This window comes from Anarhichas minor, unplaced genomic scaffold (genome assembly GCF_050575085.1).
Source record: "Anarhichas minor isolate MPS153535 unplaced genomic scaffold, ASM5057508v1 ptg000011l, whole genome shotgun sequence".
Taxonomy (NCBI): Eukaryota; Metazoa; Chordata; class Actinopteri; order Perciformes; family Anarhichadidae; genus Anarhichas; species Anarhichas minor.
The window spans coordinates 6,939,753-6,957,610 of NW_027466457.1; the positions used below are offsets into that span (position 1 = coordinate 6,939,753).

At 41.5% G+C, this 17,858-nt stretch overlaps 1 protein-coding gene across 1 annotated transcript in view; it reads left to right on the plus strand.

The window, feature by feature from the left end:
• The first annotated feature begins 13,395 nt into the window (after nucleotides 1-13,395).
• Nucleotides 13,396-17,858, plus strand: part of roraa (RAR-related orphan receptor A, paralog a) — a 168,446-nt gene continuing 163,983 nt past the window's right edge. Inside the window, exon 1 of the mRNA XM_076089118.1 lies at nucleotides 13,396-13,549. Within this exon, the coding sequence (XP_075945233.1) occupies nucleotides 13,396-13,549 (154 nt within the window). The remainder of the gene's footprint in view (nucleotides 13,550-17,858) is intronic.

Here is a 17,858-nt window from a genome sequence, read left to right on the forward strand (position 1 = left end):
CTATGCTTAAACAGTATTTCTATTTCATGAACAGAACCTATAAAGATTACATTTATAAAGCGTTAGTGGTGTGTTAAAGTAGTGTATTTCCTTTCGGTTGATTAATTTGATGTGGAGCTTGTTTGGCAGCAATTTATAATGACGCTTATAGAAGCTTTCTCAATTTAGTCTCTTAATAACCTTATCATACTTGCAAGGTCTTTTAAATGGGACCTAAACAAGTCATAATTCAACCGGTCAGCTATGTAGTCAGGTAATGTTTCTGTAACATCCACTAATTCTCAGTACGTCTCCAATCTCATAAAACCTATCAATGGTAATTGACTCGCGTAAACTTGGACACTAAATAGTACCATTTCCAAGCGGAGAGACAGTTCCAAACAGAGTTCCACTTTCAGAAGCCGCCCATTACTTGTAGAGTGACTTCTTTGTGTAGCTACCTGTGCTCCGGGTTTATTTTTACCCTCCCTACGTCCCTCCTCATTCTTTAGCAGCTTCAGGAGATGGCGTTAGTTTGGCTTCATCTCTGACAAAAGATAAATGAGCTCTGGGTCTGTGGTGATCCACTATGGCTGCCAGGGGGTTCCAAAATAGCAAACTATTTTTCATATGGAGCGAAGTGATATGGAGTGCAGGCGCTAACATTTACCATATGATAGTATGCGGGAATACATTTAATTTCTTTCTTTTTTCATACTTTTACTTTACAACTATATTTATATTGGAGAGGTGAGAGCTGTGGCAATTAAAATTGATCAAGTGTGTGCTGAGACCTCGCTTACATTGGATTTTTACAGAGATGACAAAAAAAAAGGGAAAATCATCAATTAAGGAAACAATTATGTCATAGATCGTAGAAATGATTCAGCATTGTTGAAAGTATCTTTAAATATACAGTATATTTCAAATGTAAAAAGTCGTTCGTTCCTCTGGTCTCAGCATTCATGTGATGTTCTCTTTCTCCTCCCTTGTAACAATGTGTAGTAATTAGGGTGGATTTGCAGAGCAGCGCAGTTGCTTTGATAGAATCTCGAAATTGGTCATTAATCACCTTCTCGCCACGAGGCAGAAAAACAACAGTGATGTGTTTTCACAGGAATAAAATGTCCCGTGTCAACAGGAGATCCACCAGCGCTCACTATCAGCTGAAAGAAACTTTCCCATTTAAATGAGGAGCTACAGAGCTTCCGAGGCTCTTTGAAGAGATGTGCTTGGCACAAACAAGAGCGGCAGCCTCTGCTGTGTTTTTAACAGCCGAAACATCGCTGACACCTGATGGGTGATCAAACGCGAGCCATCTCTCCCTGAATCCTCACGGGGGCTCATCTTTGTACTCCTCTCTCTACAGATAAACCTGCAGACCACGCTGCTGGGACACCCCTCCACTCAATATTTACAAAAGGCTCGATCACCTGACTGGATGCACTGTATTTGTAAAGGCAAATACATTTGTTGGTTCTGCAGCATTTGCACTCTCTGACTACAAACCTGTCAGTACTTTGGATATAAAGCCCCCCCCCCCCCCCATATTCTGAGGGGATGAGTTGCTGGCTAAATCACCTGGTGTAGAAATGAGCCGTGATGACCTCATGGGAACAGAAATGGTTTGTGGGATGAACTCTTAGTGGTGCTAGATTCAAGTTATTCCTGCTAGTGGAACTCAAGTCTTCTTTTCTCATCAATGTCTCAGTTCTTGTTCTTAATGATCGGTCCGTGGTGCGGTGCGTGCATGCTCATTAGAGCTGTATTAGCATTAGTATTACAGGAGCGATCAGACAAAGTCGGACTGGCCACACAGGAGATGTGCTCTGTGAGGGCCTTTTCTTGTCACCGAGGTAAGATGATTTATGATTTATTTTCCAATAACTCCCAGCCTGCTCTGTGCACTGGGCCCTCCTGTCAACAATCGCCGGGCACGGCTATCCCCCCTTCCCTCTTGCATCCACCGCAGAAGCTTCGCCAGTGCTTCCTTCCTCTCTCGAGCCAAATTGAGAAAAGGCTTCCGCGGTTATTAATACAGCGTATTTGTACACGTGCATGTCTTGTAATTGGAACAAGGGAAGGGATGGTGGTGAGATTAAAAATCCATGAATGACAGAGCTCCAGTAGTGTTGGATTCAGTTGGTGGCTGGCAAGCTCTGCACACCTGGGCCTCCAGGCAGATGGTGAGGGTTGAGGGTTACATAACACCAGGCTAAGCCATATGTCTCCCAACCACACTGAACCTTCAGGAAGCCCGTAGTTCGCCTCTGAATGCGGTCCATGTGAGACCAGAGGGCAAATGTGTTCTGCTCCCTGATCCCAGACCAGGTGTTGAGCGAGTTGCCTCACTGCGCCTCTGTTGTGAACATTGGCAGGAAAACAGCTAATAGTTGGATGTTGGTGTATAATAAAGCTAATGGTTGTGAGTCAAAGACATTGCCAGGTCTTATGTCCAGAGGACTGTAGCATTGTAAATTGTGGTGTAGTAGTGATCAGCTTGATTACATGTTGGTCAGGGTTTGTACAGGTCTGATACTGTAACTTTTCAGATGAAGCACAAAGTCATGGAAGTTGACCAGGCGTAGTTCTGGTCTAGGCTAATTTCAGTCCATTTAAGTGCCTTTTAAACATTTCAGTGTTGTTTACAGAAGCAAAAAGAAAGGCTTAGGAGGTCTGTTTGAAAAAAAACAAAAAAAACGTTAAGCGATCTCCTGGCTTCTCCGCACCTTATTCTCAACTAATTATCCATGGTAGATTTTCTCATTGTGATACAGCTGCTTGACAATGCAAGGCTTAAAAATACAAATGCAGAGGCAAGTGTACTACATCTCACACACAAACACTTTCCGAGTGACATTTGAGACATTTCGGGATGGTTATAATGCAGAGATGAAGCATCCAGAGGAGATTAGCGAGCTAAATGGGAAACAATAGACACTGCAGCGGGACAGGAGGATATGATTCTTCATTGTGTTAATCACAGCGGAACAGCCCTGTCGTCTTCACCAAACAATGCCATGGTGATGCTAATGGCACTGCCAACCATGACTAAGAGTGCACTCCAAATGATTGATAGCCAGAATTATATCAAGGTGACTTTCAGTCAGCTCCATCAGGTTATTTAGTTTCATCGATAATAACCAACGCATCTTAACATAGACATGTCTGCCACACAAGCTCATTCATCAGCTTGCAGTCATAATCTTACTCTTTAATTTTAGTTAAACAGAGAGAAATATTTCCCCCTTGTCCGTCAAAAGGCATGTAACATAACGTATCTGCAGCAGCGAGAGACATATTAAATGACCGAAGTAAATTAATACATTGACCTCAGTGTTACTTTTTCCAACCGTAAAGTTATTTTTGAATCTACAGTAATACTCTGTTTTTCTCTAATGCGGCAATGTGTCACGAGTATTCCCGGTCCGAGGTCTGAAGAGCAACACTGGAGCTGGTCACATCCGCTCTTAATGTGGATGTATGAGCAGGTCAGGCCAGAGCAATGTCTCTGTCCACTTGGCCCACTGCCCCGGCACACAGCGCAGTGTGCCCACAGGCTCCAACAACAACACACAACGAGTGCCCCATGTGCTACATCACAAATGAAAGATCAAACATCAATGTTCACCATAGGCTCTCAGAGCAAGCTGTTAATCACAGTGAATTGAATGCGTTCCAGTTGAGAGATCACCCCGAGAGTACTCCAGTTAGGCTGTGTGTTTTCAGTGAAGTTTTTTTTTTTTTTTTTTAACCACATAATAGCGTACATAATATTGCACTGCCACCGTAGAATTGAGCAAAATGGCATATAATGGCTTTTTTTCTATTGTGTGACTCTCCCTTGCATTATATTAAAGTTACATGTGTACATTTTGGTTGATTAAAAAAAAGTCCCAGTGCACTTATGCTGTGTAAGTAATATAATATAGAAATATCACATCTTCAAGGAAAGAGTAGGTATTAATGCAAATACATAATGCCTCTCATCAGCCCGGGTCGAACCTGAGCATTCGCCAAGATGCCCACAACGGAGAGTTCAGATATCAAATTCAAAAAGACAGGGCAAATCCCCGAACGTGGCAACAAATAGCCCAATGGCAGTGAGTCACCTCTTTGAGAGGCTTATGCAAACCCAGGGGGAAGGTGATGGATTTTTTCCCTTACCTACAGTGAGCGGAGCAGATGCTGGAGAAAGATTCTGGATGTCACGAGAAGTAAAATATGAGTATGTGTGTGTGTGTGTGTGTGCATGTGTATGTGCGTGTGCGTGTGTGCACATGAAGCATTAGTTCACAGAGTTCTGGAGTTTCAATAACTTCTGAAATACTTGGAGGGTAAAAACGGATGAGACGGTGGAGATTATGCAACAACATGGCGTGAGGAGCTTCTCCCCAGGAAGGCCCAGATCTCTCAACTTACATTTGAGGGCTTTAAGATGTGTTTATTGACACATTGGAGACAACAGGAATCTGCAACTGCATGTAGAAGAAATGAAAAGCTTATTATATTTAAAACTGGCAGTATACTTTGTTGCCCAGGTGGAATATTGTTTTGATCTTGGCATTTTACAAAGGAAAAACATATGAATCACATAAAATTACAATCTGTGAACTTGTTTGATTTCAACTTTCCAATGCGTTTTCTCTCCAATCGAATAATAGTTACAACTGATCTTTTTTTTTGCACGGAATAACAGTCTAATTTGTTCTTGTTAATGATAATCAAACCTTACCTGAGTATTCCCAATTTAAATGTATTGTGATATACTGATCCTCTCATTGTGAATGCATTACAGAAAACTTCGTGTCTCGGCGCACAAAGTTGAAGTGAGCTTGATTAACTCACTTTGTTCTGCATGCACTCTCTGTAAAGCTCTCAACTTTTCTATTCATATCTAACCATTTGTCAGCTCCGTTAATGCAGGTATTGTTTATTTTGAAAAGGTCATTAGAGTTGTGAATAGAAGCGGGCTGCGTAGAAATGATTTGATTGAGGTAGTGGAGCTAGCTCTGGCACAGTGAGTTATGGACACCCAGCAGAGAGGAGCCTCTTCATTAGTGGAGTGATTAAAATTGATGGGAACCTATGGAGCTCCAGCTCCCCTGAACTCCCTGGAGCATAGCTCTCATTCTGCGCTCATTTATTTGGGACTTTGTGTTGATCAATAAAAGGTGCCTGCTGCTCACTATGGGGTCTGGCTGGGGAAAAAACCCACCTAGGAAAAAGAGAAGGGACTTGTTTTGTTGTTGAAGACAAACATTACTGTGAACAATTGAGGCTTGAGAAAACCTCGGGGAAACGGCAGCTTTGGCTGTTGTCTCTGTGTAATTTTCTTTACAGGCTGTCTATTTTAGTCTTGGTGAATTTCAGACGTTTATCAACCCACACCGTTTCAAAAACATAGTTTCAAAAACTCCAAGTTTGGTCATACTTTAAGCTAAAGCAACTCAATTTAAAGAGAGTGAAGACACATGATTCATTCATGAAGCTTGTAAGGATGTAAACAGAATAATGTGTGGGTGCTTTCTGGCATTAAGGAAGTGCTTTTATATGCCATCGTATTGATGGGTAAAGGTTTGTCACTGTACTAATATGATGGTATTGATAGTTTTCAAGGATGTGGACATTCTTTGGATGTTTTTTTAATATTTGTAACTTGATAAGCAAACTATTTTTTCTATTTCAGGTGTTTTTACTCAGTCTCTGTTAAAATGGGGTGCACATGAATCCCATTTATCAAGAGAGTAAGTCCTTTTTAGATAAATATATCTTGGTCTATTGTAAAATAATTGACTTAAGTAAATCAGTGCTCTCTCTAGAATGCTACAACAGCTTTATGCAGAAAATGTCACATTGATTTAAAGCATATTAATTCAAGTTTTGGCAGCGTTTGTGGACAGTGTGATGCGCTTGAACCTGTAGTCGCTGAAAGGAACAGGAATGAATATCTGTGTGTTGGACCAGAGCCAGAAAATGAGCAGAGATGCTGAACAGAGTCCAGACTCTCTTTGTCTGTGTCCAGCTCCGCTCATTAGACTGGTGCTGTGCAGCTCATGGCCCATCGCTCCCCACTGCTATGCAGGGCCGTGCCTAAACAAACAAAGATGATGTGAATCACATGTCAGGTGATTACAGGAAACGAGAGTCTCCGTAGTGCTCAGGGTTTGCAACACAATATACATGTGAGCTGTGACTTCAGGCTCAGGAAAGGTTATTTATCTTTATTGAAATTTATTTTCAGCACTGAGACTTTGTTGCATGTTCAAAACTAACTTCGTAAACCAATTAGTGTCAGTTCTTGTCGGATTCATTTTGAGTGTTTCATTTAGCTCACCACATGCACATGTAGGAATAGTCAGTATTTACTACGAAGACCACTGGAAGTTTACACGATCAGTTAGCTTCAACTAAACCTGCTCTGATGTTCACCTTACCCACTGAGATAAAATAAATATATTTTAACCAGAAACCCCCGGATATAGTGGTATCAGCATATAAGTGACAAGAAATTGCAGCACAGAAGTACTGAATATGTTTAAGTTAATTTAGAAACTGTGATGTGACCCAACATGATGGGCACTCACAAGTTAATTGTTAAACTGCGAAATGTCCCGCCAGGTATATTTTATGCCGGAAAAATGGCCAAAAAGTTTCTATGACTGACCATATATTTGTTCTTAAAGCTGGTATTAGTTATGTTTTTAACCAATACATCAAAACATCAGTGGGAGTACATCCTTTCAGGCCCTCTTCTCTCACGCAGTAGCAAAAATAAGATATTCCAGTTCCAGGTTTTGCTGAAAGAGAGTGATGATATAACATGGCTACGATTTTTTTCAGAGCAACTTCATCAATACTATATGTAATATCTAATTTGCTTTTCATCTTCCTTTCACCTGCAGTGCTATCACAGCTCCGTTTCAACTTTAAATCCGCATGGCCTGACACTCAAACTGAGCCAATTAACTCACTCTTTTCGTGGAAAAATACAGAATTTTTTAATCGTTATTACAAATCCTACAACTTTGGCGAAGGCATTGTTCAGAGATAAACATATCTCACAATTAAACAAAAATTGTAACTTCTACATTTTTGCACACTTTCAGATCTGGTAGCAAACGATGAAATAAACATTCGCTGCTCTAAGACTAATGTCATCTAAATTGTGAACAATACAGTTTAACAGAATTAAAATGACTTCTTTTGACTTGAGCCCTGTGATTTTCTCTGTGTGGACATTTCACCCTCTCTAGCCCGGCGGATCCAGAGAGACGCAGGCTTTGAGGAAAGTCTTTTTGTGTTAAAGCCTTTGAATATCTATTCTTTATGATCTCTATTCCCTCTGCTGGAGTTCAGAGTGTGCGTGAGCGGAGGAAGGGTGGAATCATAACACTGATGATGAGATGACACCGAACATACTTTGGAGAGCATTTTTGATTCTTTACACATTTTCCTAAACTCAGACAAATATATCCAGAAGCTATTACTGTATTCCATAAGCTGGTTCGATGAATAATGGTTGTTATGACAGGGAGCAGTGTCAATCAGACATGATAGCTTGAAGAAGTAAAATAAACATGAAACAAGGCGAATAAAAAGAGAGTTATATAAAGCTCTCCTTGATGTTCAGCATCGTACCTCTTTACCCCTAGTGTGTCTGTTCTATAATGGCACAAAGTAGGGACGGGTTGGCGCTGCCTTTTTCATCTCTCTGCCTTTTGTTAGTATGTTGAGAGAGGGAGAGTGAGGAAGGAGGAAGAAGAGGAGGGTGCTGGGGATTGGACCCGGTCCCTGCACACCCAATTAAAGGAATCTTCTGCTCAAAGACACAGTCTGGCAACATGTGTTCTGACATTTGTCTTCCTGAGTGTTGTGATTTACGGTACCATGGAGCTAAAGGCTAAATTAGCAGCCGCCCAACATCAGAGACCGCACAGTAACGTTGGAGGGGCGAGGACTGTCAGACGGGATCAGGCAGGCGGCAGCGTGCCACTGGCTTGTTTTCATCATTGCATTCAACAGTACAGGCTGGCGACCATGGTGCTTTGTTGACTGACGAGTCAAAATAAGGTTCGCTGCAATGCAGGATCTGCATATTACATATAGGTGAACTCACATGTGGCTTCATCTACATCCATGTATACAGATATGGGTCCACATGAATTATTCCGTCCTTGATATGGGATATTTACACCTTACACTTGATTTACCTGCCCCTGTGCTTCGCCTCAGAATTTAACTTTAGACATGTCACACACAAACAAAAACAAGACACAGTGATACACAAACTTGTGTGCACAAATAAAGAAAACAAAAGAGTACCCCTTATGCTACGTGCACAGACAGTAGAGAGTTACTGTGTGAAGTCACGGGATGTGCCATCCCAGCAGCCGGCGTAGAGGTGTGATCTCACAAGGTGAGAGGATGCTGGAGGAGAAGGCTGCCTTGCGGTCAGCAGGGAGGCGGCGGGCCTCAGGGAAAAGCTCTTAACTTCTGTCAGGCACAAATAACCACGCCATTTTTCACCTCCTGATTTTTAACTGAGAAAATCACTCCGGTCCCCAGTCATGTGAACTCTACACACACGCCATGAGTCAAATCTGGCTCTGACAGAAAGGAGTTTACTCTTAACCGCAAATCTTCTTTTTTTTCTACAGTGCAGTTAATATTTTTGGACTATTATGCGTAATATAGCCATCCTAAACTACAGACCAGTTGGATGCATTCTGACCAGTTGGATGCATTCTGCTCTAACTGTTGTATCACTGAGCATGGATGAGTGCAGTGTGGCAACTCTGGCTGTCTTAGATTCATGCTACAGCATGCAGTAAAACTACTTATGAATTGAGGCATCAATAACCCTCTTTTATTTTCCACATATTTGCTAATATGACCCTGGAAAAACTTGGTAAAATGGTAGATTTGAAGAGTGAATCACATTCATGCATTCATGATTTAGTATGCTAAGGAATTCCTCTTCATACATACATATAAACAGAATGTATTAACATCCTTGAGGCTGAGTGTGGACACACTCATTTACTGTGGTCAAGCTGCTGCTAGGTGGTGCTATTGGGGAGACACTGCACACTGAGACTGAAGCAACACTGTGGATTCATCTGTATTTGCCAAAATCATTAGAAAGCGTAAGGCCATCTAGTAAGTAGCTCTCCTGCAGTTGTCTTTTGATATTCCTTTGCATTATATGTATAAAATATACAGTACTCTCCATGTTTGCTGAAATAGCAGCAATGACTTTTTAGTCTACCAGGTCGTCACTTGTGAGGAGTGATTCTTAAAGTGAAAATATATAAGAGTGGGTGCCCCCGTGCTGGAGTATGTTGCCATACATCACATAATTTAACACTTTGAAGTGTCAGAAATGTGTCACTCTGTCTCTCTCTTGATACCTTCATCTGTCAGAGTGAAATCATAAATACAATCATTTCCCCAATGTTGGCTCTTTATTCTGTCAACCGTTTCAAAATGTGACTGTGCCTCTTCATTTCCGATGCATGAATAAGTGAAAGGCCATTAATGCGTCTCTTTCATTACACTCTGGCACTCCGCACTGCATGAGCATGCAAAGAACTGTGTGTTTGCCGGGCTCGGGTTCTGATGTCCGATTTGTACGGCAACAAAGATAAGTCACCATGTCCGCATGAAAAAAAAAACTCCATTCTGAGAATTCGTATTTTGTATAGGAGGAAAAACTAGTGCAGCACAAGAAGAGGAGTAAATATCTTAGCGATCTATCTGCTTGAGATAATGAGCAACATTTTTGCACTCATCTGAATGAATTACTTTCTTGTAAACACAGCTGAAATATATACAATATTTAAAGTCCATAGCATGCAACCTTCTGTAATCTGCCTGATTGGGAATTTAGACTTAAACAAACATCAACCCAAAATGAACTGAACAAACATGAATACCGTGCTTGTGGCCGATCTGGTCAAAGCTATTTTTCTCGTCCTTTGACAAACATTTTTTTTTCTCTCTGTTCTATCGCCGGCCAATACCAAGACATGATTAGAGGGGAAACTCATCAGTCTCCTTGGCTGTTGTCTGATAAACTTTTTATTTGAAGGGTGTCCTGTCTGGTGTCTGGTGTCTTCCTCCAGTGCGCTCCTGATTTGAAATATAGCCTTACATAATGAGGGAGAAAAATAGAGCGGTGTTGCACCCCTGAGCCGGTGTCAGCTTAATCAATCATTTTTAAACACAGGCAGGCATGCTTACTCTACTCGCTTCACATCCGCCACATCCTTCTCCTGCTCAACAATGTGACAGCAGCATAATTCATTTTAACTCACAAATTAAACAGGGAGCATCAAACTTGTCCTTGCATCCTTTTGGTTTAAACACAGCGCACGTGTGTTGGCCTGAATTTAAGTTTGTGTTGCTTTTGTGTGGACATTTATATTGCACCTATAATCTGCAAGTGCTAAATAAAGCATTATGTGTTATTCTTGTCTCATGAAGTGCATGCACACATAAGGAGTGTTTAGATGTACCTGTGTACGATGCACATTTTAGATTATAAAAGTGTGTGTGCACATATTCAAACAGCAGTTAGGCAGATGCTGTTTTGTGTATTTCAGAGGTAAAAGTGCACTTGTGTCTCTTTCACGTTTAAGTTTCTCAGCTTCGTTGCTGAACATGCAACAGGCGTGGAATTTGAGAGTAGGGTTCGCACGGTTAAATTGCAGTGGGTCAGGAGGTCGGGGTAATTTGGACGAGCTGAAGCTGAGCAGAAGGAATGGAGCTTGGCCTCTTCGCTTGGCAGTGAGAGATTCCTTCTGGCACTCTGTCAAGGAGTCGGCCTTGAGCGCTGCGCAGCTCCAAAAGTTATATCATACTGTTGTTGGTGAGTTACATGCAAGGAGCGATGCACTGGAAACATGAAAACACATTCCCCCTGTGACTCGACCAAACTTCAAATATTGACTTTACTTTTGTAGGCTTTTGTGTATTCAGTATTTTTTATATAGATGAAATGGATGACTTTGTTGTCTTAATGTTTTTTATTTCAATTTTCCACACCTGCACATGCTCAGGGAACTTGAAATTAGTTGTTTGAATTACTACACAGTGGCACTGTAAACAATTGGGCTCCGCGTCTCTCACCTCGTGGTTCGCTGCCATGCCTGACACTTTTTACCTTCACGTGAATTATGCCACTCGACTAATGAAGTGTTTGTCCAGCTTGAAAACAAACAAACAAAGGAAAGGTCAACACCAATTACAAAAGCTGCACAAAAAAGCGACACCAAGCACTGGTGACCGAATCTAAGACATCCAATCCAAACACAGGACAAGGCTAAATGACAACACATCAGCAAGACAGAAAGCCCATTGCTTTAATTTCCACTAATTGACAGCAGGTTGTAGATACCACAGCTGTTGGATGTGAATGCAGTGTTGTCCAAGTGTATTGTTTTGGCCGTGTTTAGTTCACGACAAGACAATATTTGTCATTTTTATGCATTTCCTTTATTTAAAAAAGTTAGTATGGCAATATTGGATTGAATAGTATAAATCATATTAGGTGCAGACATGACATTTGGTAAATGGTGTAGCGCTTTATCTTCCGACCAGTCAAAGGGCTGTATAGTAAATGTCAACAGTCACCATTTCACACATTCATACACTGATGGCAGAGGCTGCCATACAAGGTCTGGCCATCATGATCCAATCTAAATGTTCATTCATTCACACACACACACGCACACACACACACACACACACACACACACACACACACACACACACACACGCACACTCACACACTGATGGCACAGCCTTCAGGAGCAATTTGAGGTTCAGTATTTTGCCCAAGGACACTTCTGACTTGCGGACTGGAGGAGCCAGGAATGGAAACACAGATCTTGTGATTAGTGGATGACCCACTCTACCACAGATACCCGTTTGAAATAAGTAACTGGAAAGAGATTTTAAAACATACTATAACTTTATTTGTGTGTAAAGGCAGATAATACTGGTTTTAATCAAATGCAATCACCAATAAGATACACTATTATGTAAATTATGGTAATTTTCAGGAAGACAATAATAAGATGTAGCAAAGACCTTGTAAAGTCAGACTAATGCCTATAAATATACAAGCACATTTTTTTTACAGATATATAGTGTTTAAAAAGATATTCCTTCGATGATTTGATGACTTTATACGTTCATTACTTTATAGGCATAGTGCTTTCTTTTCTCCACTGACTTATCAGCAGTCTGGATCTGCACCGAGAGGGCAGGGCCATGTCAAAGTCCACGTGCACCCTTTAAAGAGGCGGGGTTCCGCCTCGCCGCTCGCCTGCTGATCGCATGCAGAAAGCGTGGTGTTTGTAATTGCTGCGCAACAAGCGGTGCGCGGACACCGGTTGTCAGAGAGACGTTTGATGCCCGCTGTACGCGGCAGTGTATCTTAAAGCGCATTCTCTCCGAACTGCTGTCAATCTTTTACTTTTTTATCAGAGCAGAGCGGAGAAATTCCGGTTCTTGTGTGAGTAAAGGGGAGAGTCCTTTCATCAGACCAAGACATGCAGTCCGCTCCTCCCACAGGACGGTGAAGAAGAAGATGATGATGATGGTGATGATGATGATGATGATGATGATGATCATGGTGGTGATGATGATGATGATGCAAATAATGAGTAGCGCTCCGGCTATCCTTCTTTGAATTCTCAGACATGAAAGTTGTTTTAATGGTCGGGAGCTTATTGACTGCTATGGCCAGGAATGTATCCACACTTCATGATGGAGCTGTAAATCACTTCTCTACCGTTTGCAGCTTTTTACTGTGAACTTGCAAACAGAGACTTTACTGTGTATTGTGAATGGAAATAGGATGATGTGGCCATGTTTAACTGGGAGGGATTTGCAGATTGTGAATAAAGAAAACAGAAAAAAAAAATAACCGCAATACTCATTATTATTCATTATTATTCATTATTTACTTATTAAATGATCATTTTTTTGGACAGTTTTCATTTTCAAATTCATTCTACCTAGTAGAATATTCTCACAATGTGCCCATCTTGTAAGTAAGATAATACCTATGTAGAAAACTGCTGAGCTCGGTGAGACAGAAGCCTAATAAAACATTGCCATTCCCATGTAAAACTGCGCAGGGTCGATCAGCATGGATTACTTTCTGGCCTACATCTATTCTTCGGCTATTGACAACCTCTCCCTTCCCAGTGTGCATGACTGGAGCTCTCACTAGCGCTGCTAGTGGACAATCAAACCTACACACCCTCCTCCAGACACACTCGCATTTCCCATTTCTTACTTCTAGTCTAAATTAGATAGCAAGACGCAGTGTCGGAGCTCACAGATCGCGTAGAATTAGTTTGAAGTATTAGCGCTAGTTAAACAGCAAATCTGAAATTCAACATGGAGTCCCCTCCAGATCCAGCGAGCGACCCGGGCAACAGCGCCTCGGAGCCGGCTACCCCGGTCAGGGAAACCCCGGTAAACCTGGAGACGCTCCGGAAAGCGGACCATCCAGCCCCGGTTCGAAGGCAGACTTGTTCAAGCACCAACAGAGGTAAGCCGGACGCGTTTCGCTTTGTAATGTGTGCGTAATAAAGACCGATCGCGGGATTTTTTTAAAATTTTATATCAAACTTCGAAATGAATTAAATCGCTTCTCCATAAATAACTGCACACTGTTTAAATACACCCGACCACAGGGACATGGCTTTTTATTGCGCACCACCGCGGCTTTTACCCGTTCGCTTGTAATTATTGCCTCGGTGTGTGTTGCTGGTTTTCAGGCTCCACTGACAGCTCGAATCATAGGGGGGGTGATACGGTCACAGATGTCACGTTTACTCTGACTGCAAGACAAATCAATTACCCAGCAACTTCACGTTGACCAGCAGGAGCTTTTCCTCGTGCCAAAACGGGCCAACCTGTCCGCCTGAACGCGATATTGTCAAAGTGTCAAAAGTGAACTTTTGGAAACTGCGGGCTAGTTCATCGATCAGTCCCCTTCTCCTTTGTATATAGGGACGTGTCCTCCACTGTCCCTGCTACAGCACACAGCGCCGTCTGGCTGTTTTTTTTTTTTTTTTTACATCTCCAGCTAACAGATTTTAGGCTATTCCTGTGTGCAAAAAGACGCCCAAGCAGCTGGAATTTGTTTAGCTCTCAAACACTGTTTCAAGCATGAGGGGCGCTGCACGACTAAACCTCCACATGATCAGACAGTAAAAACAACTACACGGACCTATATTATCAATTAGCCCGTCAACAGTCTTTCTACATTGCTGCAGAGGAGTAGTTCATTTTGACATGATTTATCCACCACGTCCCGTCCATGTTGTACAGTACAGACAGTATTTAACCACACCCCCTCTCGGCTGTCTCCAGCACAGGGCTAACCGGGCTCATCCAAGTTCAAAGAAAGACGGATTTCTCCACTGATTCTTGTCAGGCTCGGTTGGCGTGTACATTGCAGTGAGGCGAGCGACGTACATGTGGCAATTAATTCATTGCGCGGTGTGTGTGTGTTTTTTTTTTTGTTGTGTGCGCGCTCTTCCTGCGCGCAAGGGTATATTTAGAGTGTGATATGGTGAATGTGGAATGTAAGCTGGTTATGTAACAGGTTTAGCCATAAACAGAGGCGCGCAACTGAGAGCAGAAATCATCATCATCGCAAATCTTTGCGCTTGTTAGACTCGATAACCACTCTCCACGAAAACCACGATTATTTAATTAAAAAATAGAAAATCACTGTACTTCAGCGGGCATTTATATAGCACTGAAGGGAAACGGTGTCTTTGTGGGTTGGCACAGCCTGGAGCACTTATGTAATAGCGGAGAAAATACAGGTTGTTGGGAAGCTTCGTGGATTGATTTCTTTTTTTTTTTCCGCAAGTCTGACTTTGAGACACTCCTAACCTGCTGACCCATATTCACCTCACACTTTTATGCACAGGATTAAAGTGCGTCTGGGAAAGAGAAAGACAGGAAAAAGAACGCCTTCAGTCTGTTATGTAATGCCGAATGGGTGAAAAAAAAAAAAACCCCAACAACAACACATGTTCAGTGGGACAACCTCTGCAGCCTTAAAGGAGTTTCCCTTCACTGGAACTTTATTTTGATCTTTGTGCAAAGAATAAGACTGTTTGTTAGAGAGGGTTAGCAGTAGAGGGCTTTTAGAAAAGTTTTAAGAACTTTTTGAAAACTTAGTGTCAGTCCACATTTGTCTGAATTGGGTTATGATTCAATTCCTAAATTGATTCATCCCGTCATGTTTAGCTGCGTTGATCATATCTCAGTGTGTATTAGCCTATCACTCGGTGTATTCCGTCAAACAGGAAATGTGATCATGTAGAAATATTCAGAACACCGGCCATGCAGGAGAGCAGAATAAATGTTTGCTTTCATGAAGAATTGATGGCTTAATTACTGTTTAAAAAAAGCATTGATGCAAAAGTACAGCTGTTCCATTAACAAAGCAACTGCAGTTAGTTTATTGCGTCGGCACAGTTCAGTTCAGTGCAGATTCCTCAAAAAATAAAACAATAAACGTCTCTGGCTCACGGTAGTGTTACAGGCCTGTAAGACATTTTTTAGGATTACAGCTATATGCTCAGGCTTTCAAGCCAGCCACAGAAAGCAACATCTGAAAGGCGGCAGACACTTGCTCAAGCACAGTTTCCCTCTTTGCACCAGCTGTATTAGACTTTCTGAGGATGCACATTTCTTATCCTGCACACAGAGCATTTACTGTTTTAACCCTGAGTGCTAATACCTTTTTAAGTGGAAAGGGCTTACTTCAGCAGAAACTCTGCTGTAAGACTTGAGTGGGTCAGAGAACAGGCCTTGGAGGGCTGTGGATATCATTACTGGGAAAAAGGGAAGGCTGTTATTTTCATATTGCAAGATCCCTCGCTTCGCAAATTTGGAAACAATCAATATTAATGGCTTGGTTATGTAAGGTCACGGTTGGTCTCTGCAGAGGCTTGAACCCTCACAATTGCACAGCTCTGAAGCCGCAAATCTGATCAGAGCTCCGGTGTCCTGGTTCCTCCGTTAACATGAGTACGTTTGAAAGTGTGTGTGTGTGTGTGTGTGGACAGTACATGTGCATGTTGCAGTAGTTAGTGCCCCTATATGACACTGGCCACTACGCTTGTTTTCTTGTTTTGCACAAATGCTTGTTATTTAGTCATCTGAACGTCATGCTCCTTCGTTCGGGAGAAAGATGTGGAATCGATTGCTAAAACATTATGTTGCCTTTATCATTGTCAAAGTTGTAATTAGCTGAAGTGCGATGTGGTTTCTTACAGCAGGAAATATTGCAACGTGTCCTACTTATTATTCTTACCTCGGTTATCTAGATTCCACTTCTGTTGATCTTTTTATACTAAATACCAGTTTTGAATCTGTTATGTCACAACATTTACCCCTCTCACGTCTTTGTTACCCTTAAGATAAACTATGTATCAGTTTTAAGTGTTTCATTGTGGGAAGCAACTCTTTCTTGACACTTGCGGTTTTAGTGGCTGATCCAAACTAAAGAGGCAGGGTTGAAAAAAATAAATGCAGTCTTCTCTTAACGAACACGCAACCAGACTTTCACCAGCAGTTTCATTTTTGGGTAGCGAAATGAGAGCTCTCGACTAGAGTGGCAGCATTTATTCAGTTGTTGTTGACACAAGAGGGATGAGGTGCAGGGACGCAGAGGCTTTAAAAAAAAAAAAAAAAGGTTTTACACAAAATCTCAGAAAGCCGGGAGTTGGCATTGGGCTTGTACGCCATTCGAGTGGACAGCAACATTATTGAGCCTGTGGCATTCTCAAATTCAATGAATTAGGGCTCTCCGCCCGCTGGAGAGCATGAAGATACAGGTATGGGCTTATAGCTGAGCCTTCAGCCCGGGCAGATCCCAAAGAGGAACTCCATTAGGTGTCTCCTTTTTTTCTGGCTGGCTGCCTGTAACATAATATCTAGTTTCAGTCGTCCTGCGTTTTCAATTCTTCAATGTGGGTGAGGTGATGATATCATGAGCTCTTTTATTGGTACCTGTCAGACCGTTAACATTGTTAAATGTTAATAATCAGCCTATTTGAAGTCAAAGCTCGGTATTTGACTCATTCACATGAAGTTCCCCTCAGACGAACAATATGAAACAGTCTAACTGAAAAAGATAAACAGTGTTTCTCCGGCTGTACGCTGAGCTGTTACATAGATGGTGACATCTGCTCTCAGTTTAGACTTTGGCACCTGTACCTTTTGTAAAAAAAAAAAAAAAAAAAAGGTCTTTTGTGTTTATGAGCTTCAAAGGTCAAATTTAATTTGAGTGGCAGCTTGTGTATCTAAGGAGGATGCACCTGTGAATGTCAACACAACATCAGGACTATAGTGGTTAAATAAGCACTAATTGAGATTTTATCATGTCAGTTGTCAGGCCCTTTCTTTCTCGCTGTCAGTTCAAAATACCAAAGCAAAATGCGTCAAATAATGAAATATCGGTTTGGCTCTAATTGTCCTACTTATTTGTGAAGTGCTGTAATTTTTATGTCCCGTTAAATGAAAAATCCTTTTTGTCTTTTGTGGATTGTTTTGATTTCTACCGTCTAAAAGTATGGTAACCCCGGTCCCCTTTTAAAAAAATATTTTTATATCGTAAACAAATTATTCTCCTGTTAAGATTACTTTTTTTCTTTTTCTTTGTGTATACATGTGTACTGTATATAACAACTCTGTCCATTAAAACATGATCTTTCATATTAAAGTTTAGTTTTGTAATAAAGCTAAGTAGATCATACAGACCAGAGGCGTGTTGGTCTCTGTACAGAAACTTTGTTTGCAAGTGTCTTAGTGTGGATATAGATGGCTCAACT